The sequence below is a fragment of the Lampris incognitus genome, chromosome 1 (assembly GCF_029633865.1).
Source record: "Lampris incognitus isolate fLamInc1 chromosome 1, fLamInc1.hap2, whole genome shotgun sequence".
NCBI lineage: Eukaryota > Metazoa > Chordata > Actinopteri > Lampriformes > Lampridae > Lampris > Lampris incognitus.
The window spans coordinates 148,757,995-148,784,773 of NC_079211.1; the positions used below are offsets into that span (position 1 = coordinate 148,757,995).

General features: G+C 47.0%; 1 protein-coding gene across 1 annotated transcript in view; it reads left to right on the forward strand.

Annotated features, from left to right (window-relative positions):
- LOC130114747 (integrin alpha-2-like) overlaps nt 1-23,753 on the forward strand; it is a 55,103-nt gene extending 31,350 nt beyond the window's left edge. The window contains exons 16-30 of the mRNA XM_056282650.1: nt 204-367; nt 1,588-1,739; nt 2,831-2,941; nt 4,819-4,904; nt 12,731-12,872; nt 13,822-13,914; nt 14,024-14,100; nt 14,197-14,280; nt 14,395-14,497; nt 14,591-14,701; nt 19,041-19,151; nt 19,394-19,507; nt 19,623-19,712; nt 23,057-23,173; nt 23,448-23,753. Coding sequence (XP_056138625.1) covers nt 204-367; nt 1,588-1,739; nt 2,831-2,941; nt 4,819-4,904; nt 12,731-12,872; nt 13,822-13,914; nt 14,024-14,100; nt 14,197-14,280; nt 14,395-14,497; nt 14,591-14,701; nt 19,041-19,151; nt 19,394-19,507; nt 19,623-19,712; nt 23,057-23,173; nt 23,448-23,534 — 1,642 coding nt within the window. The 3' untranslated portion in view covers nt 23,535-23,753. The remainder of the gene's footprint in view (nt 1-203; nt 368-1,587; nt 1,740-2,830; nt 2,942-4,818; nt 4,905-12,730; nt 12,873-13,821; nt 13,915-14,023; nt 14,101-14,196; nt 14,281-14,394; nt 14,498-14,590; nt 14,702-19,040; nt 19,152-19,393; nt 19,508-19,622; nt 19,713-23,056; nt 23,174-23,447) is intronic.
- Nucleotides 23,754-26,779: the final 3,026 nt, after the last annotated feature.

Consider the following 26,779-nt stretch of genomic DNA (forward strand, 5'->3'; position numbering starts at 1 on the left):
TGAGGAAAGCGATATTCCCAAATAGTCACTCGTCCAAACGTGTGTGGGGTTGATGGGGAGTCCCTGGGTGGTTATGAGCTGAGGCGGTGACCGATGCCGCATCAGCACAGCGTGTTGCATGTGTCAGGTTCGATCAGTTCGATTGATCGTCTCACAAAGTGGCCCGGAGGGAACTGATTGTGATGTGCATTGTTGTCTTTCAGGTCTCGTGGCGTAGCCGCCGTCACAGCCAAAGCCTCTTTCACGCCGGATAAAATCAGCATTCTGAGTAAGCCTTGTGTGATTAACGGACGTAAGCTGTCCTGTTTCAACACCAAGCTGTGTTTCACCGCCGCATTCAAGCCCAGAAGCCAAGTCGGACCCCTCGGTAACTCGGACCACGACCAGCTTTAAAGAAACAAAGCTGGACATTTAACTTTGCTGCCTCTTTAACCCGTTTATGGTCATGGTGGACGTTTTGAAATTCCTTAACTACAGTTGTTCCCTCACCTCATCTCGGCACAGATGGACGAGAAAAAAAAGATTTCAACCAAAACATTTTAAACTGCGATATTTATTTTTCTTGATGCACTTTTCTTTAGTCTCTGCACACAAGGGGTTACTGTTTTGTAGATTCCTTATGTTTTTACAGAGAGAGAGAGAGAGAGAGAGAGAGAGAGAGAGAGAGAGAGAGAGAGAGAGAGAGAGAGAGAGAGAGAGAAGGTCGGATGATGTGGGGATCGTGAATCAGGAAGTGCGGTGGATTAACGAGGAAGTGAGGGCAGCTATGAAGAGGAGGTTTATGGATGTGGTGAGGGAGGGCAGGCAGGTGGTTGGTGTGATAGAGGAATATGCAGAGGACAGGAAGAGACGGAAACAGATGATCCGCTGTGGCGCCCTCTGACGAGTCCGTTTATGTAAACGCCATCGACGACTGCTGCTGGCATGTCAGGGTCTTGAAGGGTTGTCCATGTCATAGTGGAAGATTTCAACCACCAGTCCCTAATCACTTGTCCCTAGGTGTGACTGTGTCGGCCCTGTGATGGACTGGCAGCGTGTCCAGGGTGTCTCTCCGCCTGCTGCCCAATGGCTGCTGGGATAGGCTCCAGCAGCCCCAGCTGGGATAAGCGGCTTGGATGATGGATGGATGGATAAACAGATAGACGCTGAGTAATGACAATGAGGAAAAGGCTCTAGAGCCAAAACTAGAACGAGCTGAAGGAAGTGAATGGTATAGTCAAGTACAGAACAAGTCAAATTAAAAGAAAATGTGGTGTCGGTGTCCCTTCTGGTATTTCTGGTTGGAAAAATACTTTTAAGTTAATTTTGCTATTTTCTGTCATTTCCGGAAAATGAAAAATGTGGCAAACAAAACACAACAGACAGTGAAGATGAGAGTTATCGCTAATGTCAAACTTCAGATGCAACGCTATGTGGACTCCACCGTGGACTCCACCGACACCAGATTTCCTGAAATTTAAATGGGAAAAAGTCTGTAAACGGGTTAAAAATGGAAATAGTGTTTGCATCCAAATTGTGTTTTTCTTTTTCTATTTGATTTTGTCAAAACATTGAGCCTGGAACTGTCTCTTTTTACTTGTCTGTCAGACTTCTCCTACAACTTGACTCTGGATGCCGACTTGCAGTCCTCCCGCGTGACCTCCCGTGGGCTGTTCAGCCTAAACAATGAACGCCTCATCTCCAGAAATGCTCAGATATCATCCCAGCCTGTGTGCCAAGACTACCAGGTCTACGTTCAGGTGAGCAGCGAGTCACATGACCTTTTGTGGTTGAAGGTGAGAAGTCGTTGCTGTGTGTCAGATGCATGAAGATGAAACTGACGTAGCTGTAGTCTTTATGCGTGAAAGGAAGGTGTTTGTTGGAATATCACTGACCTGATGAATGGGCGTTGGGTAGCGTGGCAGTCTGTTCCGTTCCCAGACAGCAAAACTGCTGTGGCCCGGACCCGTCCCACACCCGACACTTTCATCCGGCCCACATACCGCGTGGAATGATGGCACTTGGGCGGTCTGCTCCTGTTTGCCAGATCTGGGCCAGAACCAAGCCTTAGCAATGCCGCATGTGCCACATGTTTGCCAAAGGTGGCCCATATTTGTTTTGTGATATTTGGGGCATATTCACCATTTACCACACGGGGCCACTTCAGGGTCACATCCAGATCACATGTTGCCCAGAGCAACGCATCTTTGCCAAAAAACACCACATTTGATTTGGCATATTTGGGTCATATTTGCTATTATATATGTGGGCCACTTCAGGCTCACATCCATTTTGTCAGGGCCAGAAGAAGGCCATCAGTGCTGCATCACTGCCTGAAGTGGCCCACATCCGGATGCTATCTGGGTTGCCTACCAACACGGGGATCGCCAGTTTGAATCCCCGTGTTACCTCTGGCTTGGTCGGGCGTCCCTACAGACACAATTGGCCATATCTGCGGGTGGGAAGCCGGATGTGGGTATGTGACCTGGTCGCTGCACTAGCACCTCCTCTGGTCGGTCGGGGCGCCTGTTTGGGGGTGGAGGGGGATAGTGTGATCCTCCCACGCGCTACGTCCCCCTGGTGAAACTCCTCACTGTCAGGTGAAAAGAAGCGGCTGGTGACTCCACATGTATCGGAGGAGGCATGTGGTAGTCTGCAGCCCTCCCCGGATCAGCAGAGGGGGTGGAGCAGCGACCGGGACGGCTCGGAAGAGTGGGGTAATTGGCCGAATACAATTGGGGAGAAAAAGGGGGAAAATAAAAAAAAAGTAAAGATAAATGTGCAGTTTTTGGAAATACTATCTATTACTGAAGATGATATGCTCTTCATTCATCTGTGGTGTCCCCAATAGGAAACTCTAGATTTTGTCAACTCCATCAGTCTGAAGGTAGATGTTGGTCTACAGAAGCAGGACGTGAACCCTGTCCTGGACGTCTTCTCACCCAGCGCCTGGGAGTTCTTTGTAAGTGTAACACAAAGACAAATGTTGTGTCTCTTCTTTACTGCCATCACAGTTACGTCTAATGATGCATGTCAGGTGAAAGATGGCTCGACAGTCTGGGTCTTCATGTGATGTGGACCCTGATTTTGGTCACCTGCTCGGTATTTAAAGCTCCCCGTGACGGTTGAAGAAAAAGAATAAGCGTGTTATTCTGCAAGAACTGTTTGTTGTTTCCATTTGAAACAACAAGGTGGGAATGTCGCGTTGTCCCTGTTTCATGATTACTAACCAGCTCCCGAAACCAGACAGGGAACATGAGTCATGCAGTGCACACACACACACACACACACACACACGTCACCTGCTTGCTACTCTTCATGCTGGAGCAACAACCATGTTTATGCATGAGAACTTGTAAACTTGTGAAACTTGTACACAGACTAGACAGACATACAGGTAAACAGCCTGACAAACTTATAATACATTTACTACACTTAATATTAGGGCAGGCAGACAGACAGACAGTCATAGACAAGACCGGTAGATGGATAGATTGATACTTGCCCTTGTGGAGGAAATTCTTCTCCAGAGCTGGTGATAATTACACACAGCCAGATAGAAAAATACACCCTTCTTCAAACAAACCAAACAAACACACGTCATGGACACACACACGGCCACCTGGTGCTCACCACAACACTCAAGAGTTGTTTCCTTTTTTTTTCCAAGGATGACAAAACTCAAATAGGTATGAGGCCAGTGAAGTCATGTAAGTGATAGATTAGCAGGTGGGTATGGTATGAGGAAGTCGGGAGTGGCAGAGAAGTATGTAGGGGTGGTGCAGGATATGTATGAGGGAAGTGTAACAGTGGTGAGGTGTGCGGTAGGAGTGACGGGTGGGTTCAAGGTGGAGGTGGGATTACATCAAGGATCGGCTCTGAGCCCTTTCTTGTTTGCAGTGGTGATGGACAGGTTGACGGACGAGATCAGACAGGAGTCTCCGTGGACGATGATGTTTGAGGATGACATTGTGATCTGTAGTGAGAGTAGGGTGCAGGTGGAGGAGAGCCTGGAGAGGTGGAGGTATGCACTGGAGAGAAGAGGAATGAGAGTCAGTAGGAGCAAGATGGAATACCTATGCATGAATGAGAGGGAGGACAGTGGAATGGCGAGGATGCAAGGAGTGGAGGTGACGAAGGCGGATGAATTTAAATACTTGGGGTCAACTGTTCAAAGTAACGGGGAGTGCAGAAGAGAGGTGAAGAAGAGAGTGCAGGCAGGGTGGAGTGGGTGGAGAAGAGTGTCAGGAGTGATTTGTGACAGAAGGGTACCAGCAAGAGTTAAAGGGGAGGTTTACAAGATGGTTGGGAGACCAGCTATGTTGTATGGTTTGGAGACAGTGGTACTGATGAAAAGACAGGAGGTGGAGCTGGAGGTGGCAGAGGTGAAGATAAGATTTTCATTGGGAGTGATGAAGAAGGACAGGATTAGGAACGAGTATATTAGAGGGACCGCTCAGGTTGGACGGTTTGGAGACAAAGCAAGAGAGACAAGATGGAGATGGTTTGGACATGTGTGGAGGAGAGGTGCTGGGTATATTGGGAGAAGGATGCTGAATATGGAGCTGCCAGGGAAGAGGAGAAGAGGAAGGCCAAAGAGGAGGTTTATGGATGTGCTGAGGGACAACATGCAGGTGGTTGGTGTGACAGAGGAAGATGCAGAGGACAGGAAGAGATGGAAATGGATGATCCGCTGTGGCGAGCCCTAACGGGAGCAACTGAAAGTAGTAGTAGTATTAATAGTAGTAGTTGTAGCAGGAAGAAAATGAAAACGGAATGATAGAAGCAGGAAGCAGAATCAAACACAAATAACATATTGTCCCTACATCATGTCCTCAGGTCCCCTTTTCAAAAGACTGCGGCTCGGATGACGTTTGTGTGAGCGACCTGGTGTTGGCGGTGAAGAAAGGAGCCGAGGTGCCCAGGTAACCAGGCAACAACCTGTCACATGACTACTACATACGGTACATCACTGCACTCCTTGTTTTGGAGATGCTCGTTGGGGATTTTTTTTTTCCCCCCCAATTGTATCCAGCCAATTACCCCACTCTTCCGAGCCGTCCCGGTCTCTGCTCCACCCCCTCTGCCGATCCGGGGAGGGCTGCAGACTACCACATGCCTCCTCCGATACATGTGGAGTCGCCAGCCGCTTCTTTTCACCTGACAGTGAGGAGTTTCACCAGGGGGACGTAGCGCGTGGGAGGATCACGCTATTCCCCCCCCAGTTCCCTCTCTCCCCCAAACAGGCGTCCCGACCGACCAGAGGAGGCGCTAGTGCAGCGACCAGGACACACACCCACATTGGGCTTCCCACCCGCAGACACGGCCAATTGTGTCTGTAGGGACGCCCGACCAAGCTGGAGGTAACACGGGGATTCGAACCGCCAATCCCCATGTTGGTAGGTAACAGAATAGACCGCCACGCCACCCAGACGCCCTACTCGTTGGGGATTTGATACCAGGATCAGGACCCAGTTGGGTCATCAGATCCAAATTTAAAATGAGGCTGTGTGTGACAGAGCAAGTTCAGATGAAAAACAAGCAATTTTCTTATTTGTGATGCATGTTCAAAACCGGTTGTACCAATTGTATTTACTTAGACATCTGGAAAACACTTGACCAGCTCTCCTAGTGTTTTTATCTCTCTACCATATACATGGTGTTTATTTTTGGTGTGACGATAATTCTTTTTCATCTGAATGTCATGTCTCCAGTAGTGTACATGTAAAATCTAAATATCAGTCACCGTTGATTTTTTTATTGATGGGCCAGTAGGGGGCAGTCTTCCCTCTGGTCCGAATAAAAAAATAAAAACAACAAATATCAAATCCCAATGCCCCAGTGCAGTGAGGGGGGACACTGTGCTGTAGGAGAAGCTGTCCTTGGGATGAGATGTTAAACTGCGGTCCTGACTCACTGTGGTCATTAAAGATCCCATGGCACTTATCACAAAGAGCAGGGGGTTCCCTGGTGTCCCACACAATGTACACACAATGTAGCTCCTTCTGGCCTTCTCTATACTTCTCCATCAACATTCTCAAAGCAAACTTTTCATCTGTGGTGCTCTTTCCTGGCATGAAACCATACTGCTGCTCGCTAATCGTCACTTTTCCTCTTAACCTAGCTTCTATTACTCTTTCCCATATCTTCACGCTGTGGCTGATCAACTTTATACCTCTGTTGTTGCTACAGTTCTGCACATCGCCCTTGTTCTTGAAGATCGGTACCAGTATACCTCTTCTCCACTCCTCAGGCATCCTCTCACTTTCCAAGATTGTGTTAAACAATCTTGGAAAGTGAGAGTAAAAACTCCACTGCCATCTCTCCTAAACATATCCATGCCTCCACAGGTAGGTCATCAGGACCAACTGCCTCTCCACTCCTCATCCTCTTCATAGCTGCCCTCACTTCCTTCTTGCTGATTCACTGTACTTCCTAATTCACTATCCCCACATCATCCAACCCCCTCTCTCTCTCTCTCTCTCTCTCTCTCTCTCTCTCTCTTATTGTCTTTCATCAACCCCTCAAAGTACTCCTTCCACCTTCTCAGCACACTCTCCTCCCTTGTCAGCACATTTCCATCTCTATCCTTGATCGCCCTAACCTGCTGCACATCCTCGCCAGCTCGGTCCCTCCGTCTAGCCAATTGGTACAAGTCCTTTTCTCCTTCCTTAGTGTCTAACCTGTCATACAACTCACCATACGCCTTTTCCTTTGCCCTCGCCACCTCTCTCTTCGCTTTATGCCGCATCTCCTTGTACTCCTGTCTACTTTCTTCATCTCTGTGACTATCCCACTTCTTTGCCAACCTCTTCCTCTGTATTCTTTGCTGTTCCTCATTCTACCACCAAGTCTCTGTCGTCCTTCCTCTGTCCAGACGATACACCAAGTACCTTCCTAGCTGTCTCCCTCACTATTTCTGCAGTGGTTGCCCAGCCATTCGGCAACTCTTCACGACCACCCAGTGCCTGTCTTAACTCCTGCGTGAACTCCACACAACAGTCTTCCTTCTTCAACTTCCACTATTTGATCCTTGGCTCTGCCTTCATTCTCTTCCTTTTCTTGGGTCTCCAGAGTCATCCTACAGACCACCATCTGATGCTGCCTATCTACTTTCTCCCCTGTCACCACCTTGCAGTCTCTAATCCCTTTCAGGTCGTGCCTCCTGCATAAGATATAGTCCACCTGTGTGCACCTTCCTCCACTCTTATACGACACCCTGTGTTCCTCCCTCTTCTTGAAATATGTATTCACCACAGCCATTTCCATCCGTTTTACAAAATCCTCCACCATCTGTCCTTCTACATTCTTCTCTTTGACACCTTACCTGCCCATCACCTCCTCATCATCACCTCTGCTCTTCACCAACATGTTCATTGAAGTCTGCTCCAATCACCACTCGCTCCTCCTTGGGTACACTCTCCACCACTTCATCCAACTCACTCCAGAATTCTTCTTTCTCTTCCATCTCACACCCAACTTGTGGGGCATATGCGCTGATAACATTCACCATCACACCTTCGATTTTCAGCTTCATACTCATCACTCTGTCTGACACTCTCTTCACCTCCAACACACTCTTAACATAGTCTTCCTTCAGAATGACCCCTTCCCCATTTCTCCTCCCATCCACACCATGGTAGAAGAGTTCGAACCCACCTCCAGTGCTCCTGGCTTTACTCCTCCTCCAACCACCACTAGTGCTCCTGGCTTTACTCCTCCTCCAACCACCACCAGTGCTCCTGGCCTTACTCCTCTTCCACCTGGTCTCTTGTACACAAAGTATGCCTACCTTCCATCTCTCCATCATATCAGCCAGCTCTCTCCCTTTACCAGTCATAGGGCCAACATTCAAAGTTCCGACTCTCACCTCCTCCACACTCCTACCCTTCCTTCTCTCCCGCTGCCTCTGGACATGCCTTCCCCCTCGCCTTCTCTTTTGCCCAACAGTAGCATAGTTTTCCACTGGCACCCTGCTGGCCAACATTACCGGTGGCGGTCGTTGGTTACCTGGGCCTCGACTGATCCGGTATGGAAATCTCATTTATGATCCGCTTATGACTACTGATGCCTGCAGTACCTATGCTGTTCCCTCGACATGTCTGGGTACAGTGGTTGGTGAGGAAGAATATATTTTACATCAAATTTTCCGTATTTAGCAGCTACATTAACAAAGCCTTTCCCAGTGACGAAGTCATGGCTGTAGGTCTCTACAGTAAAGTATGACACATCTCGATATCTTGTTTAATATGTGCAGGGGGAAGTGCTTTACCTTAGAAGGAGAGCTTACTTATATGGGGAGTATGGAGCAGGTATGTTGCGTCAATCCAGAGGCGCCAGATTTGTGCTTATTGTACAAACCCCAATTCCAATGAAGTTGGGATGTTGTGTAAAACGTGAATAAAAACAGAATGCAATGATTTGCAAATCCTTTTCGACCTATATTCAATTGAATACACTACAAAGACAAGATATTTAATGTTCAAACTGATAAACTTTATTGTTTTTTGAAAATATTCACTCATTTTGAATTTGATGCTGCAACACATTCCAAAGAAGCTGGGACAGGGGCAACAAAAGACTGGGAAAGTTGAGGAATGCTCAAAAAACACCTGTTTTGGACATTCCACAGGTGAACAGGTTAATTGGAAACAGGTGAGTGTCATGATTGGGTATAAAAGGAGCATCCCCGAAAGGCTCAGTCGTTCACAAGCAAGGATGGGGTGAGGTTCACCACTTTGGGAACAACTGCGTCAGCAAATAGTCCAACAGTTTAAGAACAACGTTTCTCAATGTACAAACACAAGGAATTTAGGGATTTCATCATCTACAGTCCATAATATCATCAAAAGATTCAGAGAATCCGGAGAAATCCCTGCACGTAAGCGGCAAGGCCCAAAACCAACACAGAGTGCCCGTGACCTTTGACCCCTCAGGCGGCACTGCATTAAAAACCGACATCATTGTGTAAAGGATATGACCACGTGGGCTCAGGAACACTTGGGAAAACCATCGTCAGCTAACACGGTTGGTCGCTACATCTACAAGTGCAGGTTAAACTCTACCATGCAAAGCCAAAGCCAGATATCAACACCACCCAGAAACGCTGCCGGCTTCTCTGGGCCCGAGCTCATCTGAGATGGACTGACACAAAGTGGACAAGTGTGCTGTGGTCTGACGAGTCCACATTTCACATTGTTTTTGGAAATCATGGACGTCGTGTCCTCCGGGCTAAAGAGGAAAAGGACCATCCAGATTGTTATCAGCGCAAAGTTCAAAAGCCAGCATCTGTGATGGTATGGGGTTGTGTTAGTGCCCATGGCATCATGGGTAACTTGCACATCTGTGAAGGCACTATTAATGCTGAAAGGTACATACAGGTTTTGGAGCAACATGTGCTGCCATCCAAGCGACGTCTTTTTCAGGGACGTCCCTGCTTATTTCAGCAAGACAATGCCAAGCCACATTCTGCAGGTGTTCCACCAGCGTGGCTTCGTAGTAAAAGAGTGCGGGTACTGGACTGACCTGCCTGCAGTCCAGACCTGTCTCCCATTGAACATGTGTGGCGCATTATGAAGCGCAAAATACAACAACGGAGACCCCGGACTGTTGAGCAACTGAAGTCGTACACCAGCAAGAATGGGAAAGAATTCCACCTACAAAGCTTCAACAGTTAGTGTCCTCAGTTCCCAAACGCTTATTGAGTGTTGTTAAAAGGAAAGGTGATGTAACACAGTGGTGAACATGCCCCTGTCCCAGCTTCTTTGGGACGTGTTGCAGGCATCAAATTCCAAATGAGTGAATATTTGCAAAAAAACAATAAAGTTTATCAGTTTGAACATTAAACATCTTGTCTTTGTAGTGTATTCAATTGAATATAGGTCGAAAAGGATTTGCAAATCATTGTATTCTGTTTTTATTTACCCAAAGGAGTTGAATCAAGTGCAACTGGACTTGGTATATATCCGTGAAGACGTTTCGCCTCTCATCCAAGAGGCTTCCTCAGTTCGTGCTTTTCTGACTAGACCAAGCTAGTCTGACTGGCTGCTGATGAGACTCAGTATTTATCCTTTAGGAGTCGTTGTCAGAGCTATTGATATGCGTGGCTCTTTTGTGTACCGATGTTATGGCCGCGCCCGTCATTATCGGAGCATTTGTTAAGCAGCGACGGTTGTTGGGGGTGTTACTTTCGACTTCATTGTTCAGTGGTCATGAGAGTCGTACAATGAACAATGAAGTCGAAAGTAACACCCCCAACAACCGTCGCTGCTAAACAAATGCAAATCCATAGCTTTGATGGCGACGGGCGCAGCTGGACATCGGAGCACAGGAGAGCCATGGACATCTATAGCTCCGACAACGACTCCAAAGAGGATAAATTCTGAGTCTCATCACCAGCCAGTCAGACTAGCTTGGTCTAGTCAGAAAGGCACGAACTGAGGAAGCCTCTTGGATGAGAGGCGAAACGTCTTCACGGATATACACCAAGTCCAGTTGCACTTGATTCAACTCCTTTGGATAACCGTGACCTGGATGAATGAGAACATTCACAGACATGTTTTTATTTACGTTTTACACAACGTCCCAACTTCATTGGAATTGGGGTTTGTAGATCAATACTTATGCACATTTGTCACGTCTAACAAAGGCCACCCACTCCTGTGAGATTTAACTGTTGTTGTTGTGGGAAGATGGTGGTGCGAGCTCGCGTTTGCGGCGGCCTCACCCAGTGCCGACTATGTAGTGTCTTTGTTCACGTCTACATCTGAATTTGTGTCATCATGTGAAGAACTTTTCCTTCTACGAGGATTTATGTCTGTGATTGTCGATTTTGTTTGATGGCTGGGAGAGTTGGTGTTGGATCTGCTGGGAGAGTGAGGCAGGTTAAGCTAACTGCTAGCCCATGCAGACCAGCATTTCTGATAACACCAAGATAACATCGAGGGCGGTGTGGCGGCGGCCTCGCCTAGCGTCGATTGTGCAGTGTCTTTGTCTGCGTCTGCATTTGTGTCGTTGTGTGGAGTGTGTCAAAGGCTGGGAGAGCTGGTGCTGGATCGGCTGAAGGAGCTTAGTCTGCTGTGTCCTGTGGGCCCAAAGACCACGGCCCTCACTGGAGCTGTGCCTGAAGAGGAAACCCCGAGGGCGGTCTGACAGGACATGGAAGCGGGGCAGGCTAAGCTAACTGCTAGCCCATGCAGACCGGCAGTTCCGACAGTCATCCTGGCTGGTGTTCGTTCTCCTGGACAGTGAATTTTTTGAATTGTGTTGCAAATTTACTGAATGGACTGTGTTGTTGACTGTTTGTGTTCTTTGGCTTTGTTCTCTCAGGTTTTGTATGTTTTTGACGGTGTCGTTTTTGGGAGGTGTTGGACATGTGTTTTTGTTTTTTGTGTTGCACTGCTGTGGGCTGGGAGAAACCAAATTTCGTCTCTTTTGTGCACGCAAGTCTATGAATGAGATGATAAATTGTTCCTTATTCCTGATTTGCATGGGGTCCCACGAGACCCACGGGATCCCAATCCCAATGCAGTGTTCTACCACAAACCAACTGACATGTGGCAAACCTTAGGCCTTCAGGGCCCCTGGAGGGTCTGAGGCCCCGGGGCAGTTGCCCACATCGGGGGTCTGAGGCCCCGGGGCAGTTGCCCACATCGCCTGCTCAATAATCCAGCCTTGAATCAGGACACCATCATGTCTCTTTACTACGCTCATTGACCCGTGGGTTCCTCTGAGCCGGCTGGACATTGATTGTCTGGCCCACAATGCAACAGAGGAAACCAAGGGCTTAGATCTGGATTAGTCAGCAGATGAGAGCTTAACTGTGCAGAGCAGCACACTACTAAAGCCAAGTTGCTAGTTTGCTGTATGCTGTCAGAGACAACTCTGTTGGCTCTTATTTTTATTTTTATATACATTTTATATTTCAACGTTGATTTGAATCAGAAGAGATACACAACATGAGTATTCAAGGACTCGTCTGTTGTCACACATCATAACACTGATCATTTGTAATGTCTGTCCCGAGATGGCGTTTCATCTCATGAAACCCCCATGTGTTTTAGTCCCATGTAGAAGGTGCATTTCAAGTGGTAACAGTGGGTAGTGTTGGTCTGTTTGAAAAAAATAAACTAGATCTTTCTTTAATTTCTAGTTGTTTTTTTAAAGGTGAGGACATAATGAAACGTTACATTTTCCCATTCTGGTATAAAGAGGAATGAATTGAATTGAACAACCGCAGTTTAAAGCTTATTCTGTTACTGGATGAAGAGGGGAGATGACAGTTCAGTTTTGGCATCCAGTGTATTTATATCATATATTTATATAATTTATTGTATTTTTATATCATTTATAGATAAATATATATACATTATGTAAACTTATAATTTATATAATTTATATTTTTTTAATTGAGATTTTATTTATAATTTAATATAAATGCTAAATTTATGATTTATGATTTTTTGACCCTGGGAGCAGGATAAGCAGTTTGGATAATGGATGGATGAATGGATGGATATATAAATATATTTATGTAATCATTATTATTATTATTGTTCAGTGTCAATACAAATATCCACACACAGTCATAATAGTCTTCATCATTCTGTCATTATTGTTCTTTCACAGCAGCTGCGATGAATAAAAACAAGAAGTTTGTTGAATTGCTGTTCTCTGAAATGAAATGGGAGATTTTGTGGGTGCTGGAGAGCAGATCTGCAGACTTCAGTAATGGGGTTTCCTTGTGTTGCAGTTCCGGCCCCATGGTCGTCAAGTACAACAACCGGGAACTCACTTTCGAGGTCACGGTGAAAAACACAATGGAGAACGCCTACAACACACAGATCATGACCACGTACTCCAGCAACCTCTTCTACGCGTCCGTCCTCCCGCCCGTGAGTTCAAACCATGGAAGAACTAAACCTGTGACATGGGGTTAACGTTGATGGGCGATCCGACTTCATTAAAACCTTCTTTTGAACACCTTGTCTGGCAAAACATGAAGTCACAAAGTACAGTTTAGCAGAAAACTTTGACAACTTTTTGATCATACACAAATTGAATATCATGGTGGAATACTCCTTACTGAAGGAAATTTATCTGCCTTTCTACTTCTTTCTTCTTGTGTTAAGAGTTAACCAGATTAACCTACAGTGGTGTTTTTAACCTTGAAGGTGTTGAAGAGTCGGTTCGTTATTGTTAAAAGGTTCACGGTTACATTGTAATGGAAATACCACACGGCAAAGGGACAAGCTCGGAACAAGCATCGTGCACGGAATGTAATATCATATAATTAATATCAAGTAATATTTAGGTAAAACAGACTTTTCTATGTGTATCAATTGTCATTGTACTGTACATGACACTGATATTCATACTAATACATTATACTGATATTCATGAGCTGAACTTTGATTGGCAAGTATAAGCAAGGGTGGGCGGGGTTTCATATTTTGATGATTTGATCTGATTGGCTGTATGTAAACAAGTGTCTGATGACATCATGAGGACCAGGAAAAACAGATGGGCTGATAGATGCTGAACTAGGGGACTCTTAAGAGAGGAAACAAGAACAACTGAATTGTACCTTTAATATTTGAGCAGTTGTTACCTTGCATACCTTGCATAGTTGACATGCCATCAGTGAGTGTGTGTGTGTGTGTGTGTGTGTGTGTGTGTGTGTGTGTGTGTGTGTGTGTGTGTGTGTGTGTGTGTGTGTGTGTGTGAATTAAGTAACTGTGAAGAGCTCTGGGTGGCTGTTGCAGCTAGAAAGGTGCTATATAAAATGCAACTTGATTGATTGATTGGTTGGTTGATTGATTGATTGATAATGTGAATTCCCAGAGCGATGGCACCTCGGTCAAATGCTCGTCTACAGAGCAAACGCGTGTCGTCGCCTGCCAAGTCGGATACCCAGCTTTAAGGAAAGACCAAGAGGTAGGGACAAGTAAAGATTAATTTCTACTCATCGTGTGACATCTGTGATGAATAGTCTCTTTGTTCAGATGCTTGCATTGGTGTTAAGCTTTGTGCCGTTCCTCTGCAGGTGAAATTTTGGCTGAACTTTGACTTCAACCTCGCCCAGCTGCAGAATGAAGCACATCTGACCTTTGATGCTAAAAGGTACACTTAAATTTTACATTTGCCTCTGAAATATTGCTTTGGTTTTTCTAAAACGTATCTGATGAATGTTTAACAGTGCCCGTTTATCGTTTGTAGTGACGGTAAAGAGGACAGACCAAAAGACAACAGGGTAGACATTTCAATTCCTGTCCAGTACAATGCAGAGATTGTTATGTCCAGGTAACAACACGAAAGCCTCAGATTCTCTACAGACTTTATCTTATCTTAGCATTCTTACATTGATTGAAAGCATCCTGCATTAAGTTATCATGGTTTCGTTGTATGATCCTATAGGGAATCAAACATCAATTTCTACGTGGCAGAAGAAGCCGATGCAGTCATAACGACAATAAAAACCTTAGACGACATCGGCCCGCAGTTTAACTTCTCCTTAAAGGTACGGATATCGAATCTACCTTTAAAATGTCCGACAGTGAAAACTGAACTATACCGAATCCATATTAACGGTGTCTGCTAATTATACCCATAGATTTCAACAGGCAGCTTCCACGTTAACCTGCTGTACCTGACCATCACCCTGCCCATGACCACTAAAGCCGGTAACCCACTGCTTTACGTCACCAGCTTGGACACGCAAGAGGTGAGCATTAAGACGGATGGGTACAGGAGATTTAATGAGAGTAGGGCGGATGGATACCTTGAAACATCAGAGTGTGATAATGTCAAATGGCGTAGTTCAAAATCAGGTCCTCATTCCTCAGGTCCTCATCAAGTTCCATTAACACTGCTGGTTTCCTGTGTTCTTCCACGTAGTTCATTACATTTACACGCTTGGTTAAACCAGCGGCACGGTGGCGCAGTGGTTAGCGCAGTCGCCTCACAGAAGGTCCTGGGTTCGAGCCGCGGGGTCGTCCTCTGTGTAGAGTTTTAATGTTCTCCCTGTGTCTGTGTGGGTTTCCTCCGGGGGCTCTGGTTTCCTCCCACAGTCCAAAGACATGCAGGTCAGGTGACTCGGCCGGACTAAATTGTCCCTAGGTGTGTTTGTGTGTGTGTGTGTGTGTCGGGCCCTGTGATAGCCTGGTGGCCTATCCGGGGTGTCTCCCCCCACCTGCCACCCAATGACTGCTGGGATAGGCTCCAGCATCCCTGGGACCCTGAGAGCAGGCTAAGCGGTTTGGATGATGGGTGGATGATCTAAATACCTGGAACAATATGGGAATGTTATTAAGAAATTGCAGTCACATCATAGTAGTACTATACGAGGGTGGAGTAGTTCATTTTTACTAACCTTTCTTTACCCGGGGTAGTATGCTGAGCAAGTGTGCTCATCTTCAGCAACACCCTGCTACACATTCACACAGTGCCACACACATTCACACCTGGGAGCGGCCCAGTACAACCGTAGTCTTCGCTGCCACTGAGCAGCTCCACTGGAGCAGTTGGTTGGGGGGGGGTTAAGTAAATACCTTGCTCAAGGGCACATCAGCCGTGGGTATTGAGGGTGAGGAGAGCGCCGTTCAACCACCCACATTTTCCTACTGGTCCGGGGATCGAACCGTCAACCTTCTGATCACAAGCTTGCTTCTCTAACATTTAGGCCACGGCTGTCCACTTGCTGCGTTCTAAGAGTTTGTGTCATGTCAACTACATTTCCTGTAAGTGTGTCCTAGATCATCAAGAAGCGGTGAGCAGGAAACACAAAGTAGATTTACACTGACACGGTTCCATTCTGACCTGCCTTTTCTTTTCTTTTTTATCCCCAATTGTATCCGACCAATTACCCCACTCTTCCGAGCCGCCCCGGTCTCTGCTCCACCCCCTCTGCCGATCCGGGGAGGGCTGCAGACTACCACATGCCTCCTCCCATACATGTGGAGTCACCAGCCGCTTCTTTTCACCTGACAGCGAGGAGTTTCACCAGGGGGACGTAGCGCATGGGAGGATCACGCTATTCCCCCCAGTTCCCCCTCCCCCCCCGAACAGGCACCCTGACCGGCCAGAGGAGGCGCTAGTGTAGCGACCAGGACACGTGCCCACATCCGGCTTCCCATCCGCAGCCATGGCCAATTGTGTCTGTAGGGACGCCCGACCAAGCTGGAGGCAAAACAGGGATTCGAGCCTGTTGTTTGTATGAAGTTTACGTGCTTACTTTAAGAGCTCAGGGTGTAGCCATGGCAACGCAGCGCCATGTTGGTGGAGGCGGGGTGTGTGTGTGTGTGTGTGTAATGAAAGAATAAACAACATGTGCGTTAAGGTAGTCAAAGAGAGAAGTTGTTCGTCTGTTTTGCAACTTCCACTATACCAACTTATACCAACTTTGGATGATGGATGGATGGATGGATGGATAGTTGTCGGCCCATCTAGTAGAATGTACTGTACGTCTATTTGCTGTATTTCTGCTTTAAACTGCTGTGACCATAGAAATTGAATGAGTGGAGTGGACGTTGAACTGTTTGCCGTGGTCATTTGGGTAGCTCAAAAGAAAGTCGTGATTGTTGTTCGTCGATATGGTGTCACGCTCACTAGTTTGCAAACTTCTCCGTTTTGGCCTACATCAAAACTAAGTCAGCATCTTCCACCCACAAAACAGAGCTTTTCAGGAAGAGTCTCTGAGGCGAATAAATCTGAAAACAATAAATCTCTATGGCCACAACTCAGCTGAACTCTCACCCACATCTGACGTGAGAGACATGGACAGCATGGCCAGTCACGACCGAAGAGTGTGGTTCTCTTCCTGGTCTAGCTTCTCTAGCCAGCTGCCTATCTGCAAAGCAACAAGTCTGCCTGGTAAGCATTACCAGACATGTTCTTTAGTTAATCTTTTTTCTCTTTGGAGTGAAGATCAGCGTGATGGCCCAGTGGTTAGCACTGCTGCCTTGCAGCAAGAAGGTCCTGGGTTCGAACCCCGGGCCATCCCAGGTCCTCTCTGTGTGGAGTTTGCATGTTCTCCCCGTATCTACATGGATTTCCTCCAGGTGCTCCGGTTTCCCCCCACCATCCAAAAGACATGCATGTTAGGGTTAATACTCCTGTCTGTGCCCCTGAGCAAGGCAGTGGAAAGAAGGGCTGGAGTTGGTCCCCGGGTGCTGCAGCTGCCCACTGCTCCTGTACAACAGGATGGTTTACATGCAGAGAGCAAATGTCATTGTAACTGAACAACCGTGCAATGACAAAATAAAGTGGCTTTCTTTCTTTCTAAACGTTACCAACTGTCGTAGATGTTATGCTACGTAACACTGGTGGAGAAGAAAGGGCTCCTTAAACGTCCATTAGACACCGGCTGAAACTGAGACGAACGCCTATAGCCTATGATAACCATACATCTCACTCACTGTGCAAAGATGTCAATACCTCTGGTAAGACAACAGCAACCTGTGGAAGACCACCACCTAGTGGCGGCAGTTCAGCTTTAGGCATTAGTGGACATGGGCATGAGTGGACCCAGTTAACTAAAACGATTACAATGCTGCCAAGCAGTCGTCCCCCACTGAAGGAATCAGGAACACTGGGTCATTTCACCTCATGTACTTGTGCACATAGGAAGTGAAATGAAATGTCGTTTCCCCCAGCCCACAGCAGTGCAACATACAGACAATTACACATCCAAGAACTACAAGAACACACATATTCAAACTAGCACACACACACACACATACATATATACAACCAAAAATATCAATAAAATCACTGTCCAAGGTAACAAACGCCAGCCAGGATGACTGTCAGAACCGCCGGTGTGCACGGACCAGCAGCCAGCCCAGCCCACCCTGATGACGCTTCCTGTCAGACCGCCCTCCACCAGCCAAAAAATGTTGGCAGGCGAAGCTGAAAACGGAGTCCATCTCAAACCAATACTCAAGCCAGCTGTATGTGTCAAACCAGGCAGCTTTAAAAGATCTTAGTTGGTTACCCATTAGCCGTGAAGAATAATTTTTCTGTTCTGGGTGCTGGTTAGCGTGGTCGCCTCACAGCAAGAAGGTCTTGGGTGCGAGCCCCGGGGTAGTCCAACCTTGGTGGGTCATCCTGGGGTCGTCCTCTGTGTGGAGTTTGCATGTTCCCCCTGTGTCTGTGTGGGTTTCCTCCGGGTTCTCCGGTTTCCTCCCACAGTCCAAAGACATGTAGGTCAGGTGAATCGGCCATACTGAAAATTGTCCCTAGGTATGAGTGTGTGTGTGTGGGCCCTGTGTGATGGCCTGGCAGCCTGTCCAGGATCCCTGTGAGCCTGAGAGCAGGATAAGCAGTTCAGATGATGGATGGATGGATGGATGGGTGCTGGGGTCCATCCCCAGCTTGTTGGCTAATATCACTTGTAGCACTAGACTGATTAGTATGGCTAGTGATCTACAAGACAGGATTTGCAGGAGTAGATGGAGTTGAAGAACTAATGTTGTTTATGATCTCATCAACCTTGTCGCAGAAAAGCCTAGAAACTCATGGGCCGTGAATGGTGAGCAGCTAATAGGCGGCTGCTTTTTCATAAGTTCAGATACAGTGTCAAAGAGAACTGTGGGGTTACGTTTATTAATATTGATTAAGTGAGGGAGATACGCTGCTTTTGCAGCAGATAAAGCATGCTTGTATTTTAATAAACACTCATGCCACAATAGGTGAAAAATTTCCAGTTTTGATTTTTGCCATACTGTATGTTCCAGTCTCCTGCAGGTCCGCTTAAGAGCGCGTGTCTCGTCGTTAAACCAGGGTGTAGGCCTCTTTAGTCGCCTCGCTCTGGTAGTGAGAGGTGCAACTGAATCGAGGAGACTAGAGAGGGCCACATTTAAGTCACCAGGGAAATTTTTAACAGAGTCAGTTACCACAGTGAAAGGAGTCAAGACTTCAGGCAGCTGCTGGCCAAATGCAGCTACAGTGGAGGGACCAATGTGGCGAGTGGCAGTTATAAAGCTTTAAACTTACTTCCTTAATTCACACATCTTGTGTGTGTGCGTATGTTAAAATGAGACTTCTTTTTATGCCTTTTGCAGGGTAATTCTGTCAGCTGTGATGGAAGTGACCTTGTTGACCCACTTAAGATTGGTATGGAACAGCATCAAATGTCCTTCTCAAAGGAAAATTTAAGACGGATACAGAAACTGGTTAGTTTTTTTTTCCATATCATTGGATTGTGTGAATGGTCATTGTATTTAATAAAAAAAAGGTGACTCAAGGGCCAGTTTTTTTTTTTTACTTTATAATTTTGTAAATGGTGGCCTGATTGTGACTTTAAAATTAAGCCTTTGACTTTGCATCTGACTTTGCAGATTCTTCTTTTGAGGTCAAGTTAAGTTGGTACTGAACACTGCATGTTCTCATTACCGTCATTTTTTGAAATTCACAGGACTGCGAAAGTGCAAACTGCAAGCACGTACAATGCATTCTCAAGGACATTCAGAGGAAGAGCGACTACTTTGTGAACGTTACGACGAGGATCTGGAGTGGCACATTTCTCACTGTAAATATATATTCACTTGGAGATGCATTTTAATGTCTTGAAACTTTTTTAACCTTTGCTCTCAAGTTTTGGGGTATTTTTTAGTAATTCTGTGTGAATTTGTTTTTCGACGCAGGCTACATATCAGACCATTGAGCTGACGTCCACAGCAAAAATTGAAAGCAGTGAACCTGAGCTCATCATCCTTGACCAAAAGCAGCTGCCGGTAAGATCACTTAACTTCTTCACTTCAGCGGTTTAAACTCGGGTATTTTTTTTAATATATATTAAAGATGCTCAGTAAAGATCAGCAGTAATGTGGACGTTGTACTGGACCGTTGTGGTGAAGAGGGAGCTGAGCCGGAAGGCAAAGCTCTCAATTTACCAGTCAGTCTTCGTTCCAACCCTCACCTATGGTCATGAGCTTTGGGTAGTGACCGAAAGGGTGAGATTGCGGATACAAGCGGCTGAAATTAGTTTCCTCCATAGGATGTCTGGAGCTCAGCCTTAGAGATAGGGTGAGGAGCTCGGAGTAGAGCTGCTGCTCCTTCACGTCAAAAGGAGCAAGTTGAGGTGGTTCAGGCATCTGATTAGGATGCCCCCTGGGCGCCTTCCTTTGGAGGTTTTCCAGGCACGTCCAACTGAGAGGAGACCCCGGGGTAGACCCAGAACTCGCTTGAGGGACTACATGTCCAGTCTGTCCTGGGAATGCCTTGGGGTCCCCCAGGAGGAGCCGGAGGGCATTGCTGGGGAGAGAGGGCTGTCTGGAGTGCCCTACTTAGCTTGCCACTGTGACCCAACTCCGGAGAAGTGGCTGAAGATGGATTAATTAATTAATTAATTAATTAATTAAAGATGCTTTGACTATCAACCTGGGTTAATTTCATAACTCAAAAGGAACATTAAAACTTGATCACTACACAGAATTGCTTAAATGAACAAATGAAATGGTGAGGTCTGATTGTTGTATCCCATGTTGTGCCCTAACTAATGGAACAGACCACCATAAACCCCATGGGAAAAGACCTTGTCAATGACTATTCTCAGCTGACTGGGCGATCCTAAGCTAGGTGTCCTGCCAATGCTGCCATTAGTACTGAGAAACGTAAATCTCGGCTCTGGGAGGTTTGAGTTTTATTTAAATGGTTGATTCAGATCAGCACATCTCTAAATCACATTTTCAAGCCCTCAGTTTCCGGCACAGAGAATTTGGCACAGAGAATCTTTGTCTTGCTTTCTTTCACCATCTGTCTGGGCCTCCTCTTGTTGATCTGTTACTTCACTGTTATTTCAGTGCATTACTCACTTTGAACAATCCTTAATGACGTTTATATTCAGTATAGGTGGCGCAGTAGTTAGTGCGGTCGCCTCAGAGCAAGAATGTCCTGGGTTTGAACACCAGGTTGTCCAACTTTGGGGTCATCCTCTGTGTGGAGTTTGCATGTTCTCCCTGTGTCTGCATGGGTTTCCTCCGGGTGCTCCAGTTTCCTCCCACAGTCTAAAGACATGTAGGTCAGGTGAATCCGCCATACTAAATTGCCCCTAGGTGTGAATGTGTTGGCCCTGTGATGGACTGGCAGCCTCTCCAGGGTGTCTCCCCGCCTGCCGCCCGATGACTGCTGGGATAGGCTCCAGCAGCCCTCGACCTGAATTCGGATAAGCGGCTTAGATAATGGATGGATGGATGGAAGTTTCTTGCACAGCTCTTACCTGAGACCTCATTCTTCTGACCATGCAGTATATTAATTGTCCACTAGAGGACTCCCATGTTCCATGTTACTCTGGTAGACTGGGCATTCAGAGACACTTAAACTATCTCAATTAACCTTTTGCAAAGTACCGTCCCAGAACGGTGCTTGTCCAATCCTACCTTAGCAACGGTCCGTCGAGCTTTCAAACACACAACAAAATGCTGAAACGGTGTGCCTATGGGATCTGCAGATCGGATACTAGATATCTGAAAAGTTTGGAGGGGGTGTCATTTTCTTTCCCTTCCCTAAACCCAGAACGCAAGAAGCGCAATGTCGGCAATAGATTTGGCAGTATAGCAGACCCCATGGCCAGCTTAATCCATTCAAAATCAACAAAATACCTGTCTGCTCCAAGCTAAGCTAGCTACTAGCTATTATTGATAGCTAACACAGCTAACGTGTTATTACTGTTACTTTTACCCACACAATGCGCTGATTTCTTCCTTCATGTTTTGGTGTTTTCTGGCTACTTCCTGGATAGTTCTGAAATGCTTGACGGGCATAGCAACAGTAACTAAGGGGGGCGGGACTTTGCAAAATGTCAATTACACAAACGTACCATGACATTTGCGCTTTAAGCCAGTGTTGCAAAACTGAACAATTTCCACAACCTAAAGGTTTAGTTTTCCCATATTGTCAACTGAAAATTAATTTTTTTTGTAGACAACTGGGCTATAACTATAAAAGATGACAATTGAGTATAAAGGCAGTTGCCAATTAACAACGTTTTTCTCCATGAATTGGCTGCTTATTGTTAATGCATGTGAGTTTTAAACATCCTGATTATTTACGGGTGTTTCCAACGTTTTAAGCCTTTGACTTTGACCTAGCATCACTGTATGCAACAGTACCGGTCAGGTTGGTACACAGTGGGGTTTTATATCGGTGCTGGCAGCAACATGGCCGGATTAGTCCCAGCAGCAGATGCTCGGAAACAGCTGTCTTTTCAGAACTGAACTTTAATCAGCAGTACCATCCAACATCAACTGGAGATGCATCTTCAGCCTTGACTGATGTGCTTTTTCTTCTGCTCGCAGTCGCTTGGCCTCAACTTGCTTAGTTTCACAATCACTGGAAACTGTCCTATTCTCACATCTTGCAAATCTCCTTCAGTGGCATACTGAATGTTGGCTTCTTACAACCTCCAAAAATGACTTTCCATTAACTGCTTCAATGGCGTTAGCATCCCCGTACTGGAGGGTGATAAAATAATCATGCTAACTAAAACTGGGTGAAGATTGGATAGCTTATTTGAAACAAGTTGGTTTAAAAATTACATTTCAGGCGTCCGAGTGGCGTGGCGGTCTATTCCGTTGCCTAAAAAAAAGGGGGTTGCTGGTTCAAATCCCTGTGTTACCTCAGGCTTGGTGGGGCGTCCCTACAGACACAATTGGCTGTGTCTGCGGGTGGGAAGCCAGATGTGGCTATCTGTCCTGGTTGCTTGCACTAGCGCCTCCCCTGGTTGGTCGGGGTGCCTGTTCGGAAGGGGGGGGGGTGAACTGTGGGGAATAGCATGATCCTCCCAGACGCTACGTCTCCCTGGCGAAACTCTTCACTGCAGGTGAAAAGAAGCGGCTGGTGACTCTACGTGTATCGGAGGAGGCATGTGGTAGTCTGCAGCCTCCCCAGATCGGCAGAGCGGGTGGAGCAGAGATCGGGATGGCTTGGAAGAGTGGGGTAATTGGCCGTGTGCAATTGGGGAGAAAAATGGCGGGAGGAAATCCAAAGAAAAAAATTTTTTTTTCACCTTGCATCCTTCATATGGAGAAGTGAAATGGCATAGGCTACTGTGACCTCTCTTTGCCCTCCTCTCCAACAGGTGGCACTAGTCATCAGTAAGCCTGGAGAGACAGCTGATGTTCCTATAGGGGTAATTGCTGGCAGTGCGATAGGTGGGCTTCTGTTACTGGCCCTGGCTGTGGGACTACTCTGGAAGGTAAGATGTTGAAACTCTGAAATGACCTTGTTTATTTGAATCTCAGTCAGTTTAACACATGAGAACTCCTGACCCAGCTGATCCAGCAGTGTGTCAGGCAACTTAACTCATTTCTGAAAGATGTATATTACAGAACGTTCAACCCTTCATGGGAATAGTCTTCGGGATGCATGCTAGTTTGAGTCCCATTAATGCCACTATATACATATTCCAACTCCCAACTAGGATTTGTCACAGTGAGCTGTGTAACTGAACTTTGAATTTTGTTTTCCAGTTTGGATTTTTCAAAAGGAAGTACAAGCAGCTTCAGAAGGAAGCCGATGATGAGATGGCGAGCGTTCCTGATAACGGCGTGTTGTGAGTTCTGGAGACTTTCTGTAGCCTCCTTTTTGGTGGATGGTATCGGACTTTTCAGATTCCATTTGGGAATGGAGGACAACTCTATCACTGGACTATCGAACACAGTATCCCTGATCTCTGGAGAAGCACAGTGCGGTTTGGAAAATGGATTCAGTCTTTAACGTTTGTGTTCTGTTGTGAATGGATGTTCAATAAACATCGACTTGCCTTTTTACAAATGTGCCAGAAAATGCTTTCTTGGCTTAACTCGCGGACCAGCTTTAAACCTGGGAAACTAACTGCGTATTTGTGTCTTTAGTTGTACGCTGGCATCATCAAAGTTGTAGACATTGCCCAGCTAAACCGGACAGGAGCACATCAGAATTAATGCTGGGAGTTTGTAATTGCGTCGGTCATTTTGGCTGTAGGCACAGACACGGACATAACAGCCCAAGGACATGCGGACTCCATCAGTAAAGGCTTTCCTCCACCAGTTTTCAATACCAGTAATTAATAAAAGGTAAGAAATGCTTAAAGACTGTAGCCCTTGAAATCAGGACAGAATATCACTACCCGAGTCCAGTGTCTTCAGAATGGAAAAGTGAGTCATGGTGTCTGAGGATCTGGTTGGGTGACTGTTTCCAAGATCTGCAAGTGTTGTAATGTGCTGATGTAAAAAAAAAAGAGTTTTAATATCAAACTGTTTCCATTTGGTGTAAATGGCAACTTTTAGGGCCCTTTCACGCCTACCTCGTTTGGTCCGGACTTTTGTTTGATCCGAGCCAAAATTACAGGGGTGGAACCTCCTCCAGACAAGGGTTCAGACCAAACATCCCAACCTTGGTCCGACGAAAAGAGGTGGTCTGGCTCAAACCGAACGATGGTTCATTTCTACTGTGAATGTGTATTTATTTAGTTTTGGCTGCTTCAGACTTTCGGACCAGTTACAGGAAGTTCCGGCAGGCCGTCGTCAGAACTGGACAACTAAGCCGCGGAGCACACGAGGGCGAGGACGAGACAAGTTTTTAACTGAAATATGGTCTCGTCTCGTGTTTTGCATTTGAAGTTGGCGCTGCTGGTAGTAATAACAATCTCATCATAGTAGCAACCAAGGGCGTAGGAGAGAGTTTTATATTGGGGGGGAGACAAAACCCTGTGGGGGGGGGGGGGTCCAGGGCCAGGCTCCCCCAGGACAAAACGGTTTAAACTGCCATTTTACAAGTTTTCAGCAAAGCAAGACATGTTTCATGGCCATATGATAAGCACTCCTCAGAAGATTATTATTATTATTTCTAATTTCTAAATTAACCTTTTTTTGGGGGGGGGGGGTTTCACCCATTTTTTTTTCTCCCCTCCCCAATTGTATCCGGCCAATTACCCCACTCTTCCGAGCCGCCCCGGTCTCTGCTCCACCCCCTCTGCCGATCCGGGGAGGCCTGCAGACTACCACATGCCTCCTCCCATACATGTGGAGTCACCAGCCGCTTCTTTTCACCTGACAGTGAGGAGTTTCACCAGGGGGACATAGCGCGTGGGAGGATCACGCTATTCCCCCCAGTCCCCCCCCCCTCCCGAACAGGCGCCCTGACCGGCCAGAGGAGGCGCTAGTGCAGCGACCAGGACACATACCCGCATCCGGCTTCCCACCCGCAGCCACGGCCAGTTGTGTCTGTCGGGACGCCCGACCAAGCCGGAGGCAACACGGGGGATTCGAGCCTGTTCATATGAAGTTTACGTGCTCACTTTAAGAGCTCAAGGTGTAGCCATGGCAACGCAACGCCATGTTGGTGGAGGTGGGGTGTGTGTGTGTGTGTGTAATGAAAGAATAAACGACATGTGCGTTAAGGTAGTCAAAGAGACCGGCCAGAGGAGGCGCTAGTGCAGCGACCAGGACACATACCCGCATCCGGCTTCCCACCCGCAGACACGGCCAGTTGACCTTTCGCAAAATCCCGCCCCAGAACGGTGCTGGTCCAACCCCACCTTAGCAACGGTCCGTCAAGCTTTCAAACACACAGCAGCATGCTGAGACGGTGGGCCTATGGGGTCTGCAGACCGGATACTAAACCCAGGACGCAAGAAGCACAATGTGGGCAGTAGATCTGGCAGGATAGCAGACCCCATGGCCAGCTTCATCCATCCAGAATCAACACCAATACCTGCCTGCTCCAAGCTAAGCTAGCTACTAGCTAGTATTGATAGCTAATACAGCTAACGTGTCATTACTGTTACTTTACCCACACGATGCGCTGATCTCTTCCTTCATGTTTTGGTGTTTTCCGGCTACTTCCTGGATAGCTCTGAAACGCTTGACGGACATAGCAACAGTAACTAAGGGGGGCGGGACTTTGCGAAAGGTCAGTTGTGTCAGTAGGGACGCCCGACCAAGCCGGAGGTGACTTTCCGGATTCATCCTAGGAAAAAAAATATTAGCGTACACACACAGTGAAGTTGTCACAGCTAGCTTGGTCGCAAACGTGGCTAAAGGCTAACAGTTAGCTAGCAAACGTGGCTCGGGCTCAGGGCTAGGGTTAGGGTTGTCGCACGTTCACATCGGCCTTGACGGACAGGCAGAGCTGTCCAATCCTAGCGCCTGACGGCGGGAACTTTCCGGATTCATCCTGGGGGAAAAAAAACGTTCGCCACCCGCAGGCACGGCCAATTGTGCCTGTAGGGACGCCCGGCCAAGCCGGAGGTAACACGGGGGACTCGAACTGGCGATCCCCGTGTTGGTAGGCAACGGAATAGACCGCCACGCCACCCGGACGCCCTAAATGAACCATTTTTAAGCTATTCGAGACGAAACGTAAAGCCTGGACCTCTGTACGCCGCTCAGGCAAATCACGCTCGTTGGTTAACACGTGTAGCCAGACTGCTTATCCTGGTGTAAACTACTAATAAGACCCGTTAGCCCCTAGCTAACCTAGCTAGCGGGTCTGACACGTTAGCCCCTAGCTAACCTAGCTAACGGGTCTGACCCGTTAGCCCCTAGCTAGCGGATCTGACCCGTTAGCCCCTAGCTAACGGGTCTGACCCTTTAGCCGAGCGGTTAGTCACGTCGCCTTGTGGTGCAGTACACCCCGTATCGAATCCCGCACCGGGCAAGAAAATAACCGCTTACACTGGTAAATCGTTCTTGCGCAGAGGGAACGGAAACGGATGGTCCGCGGTGGCGACCCCTACCGGGAGCAGCCGGAAGTGGTAGTACTTGGATTTCTGTGCAGAGCATCTCGTGTATGAACAGGATATTATTGATACAGCACCAAT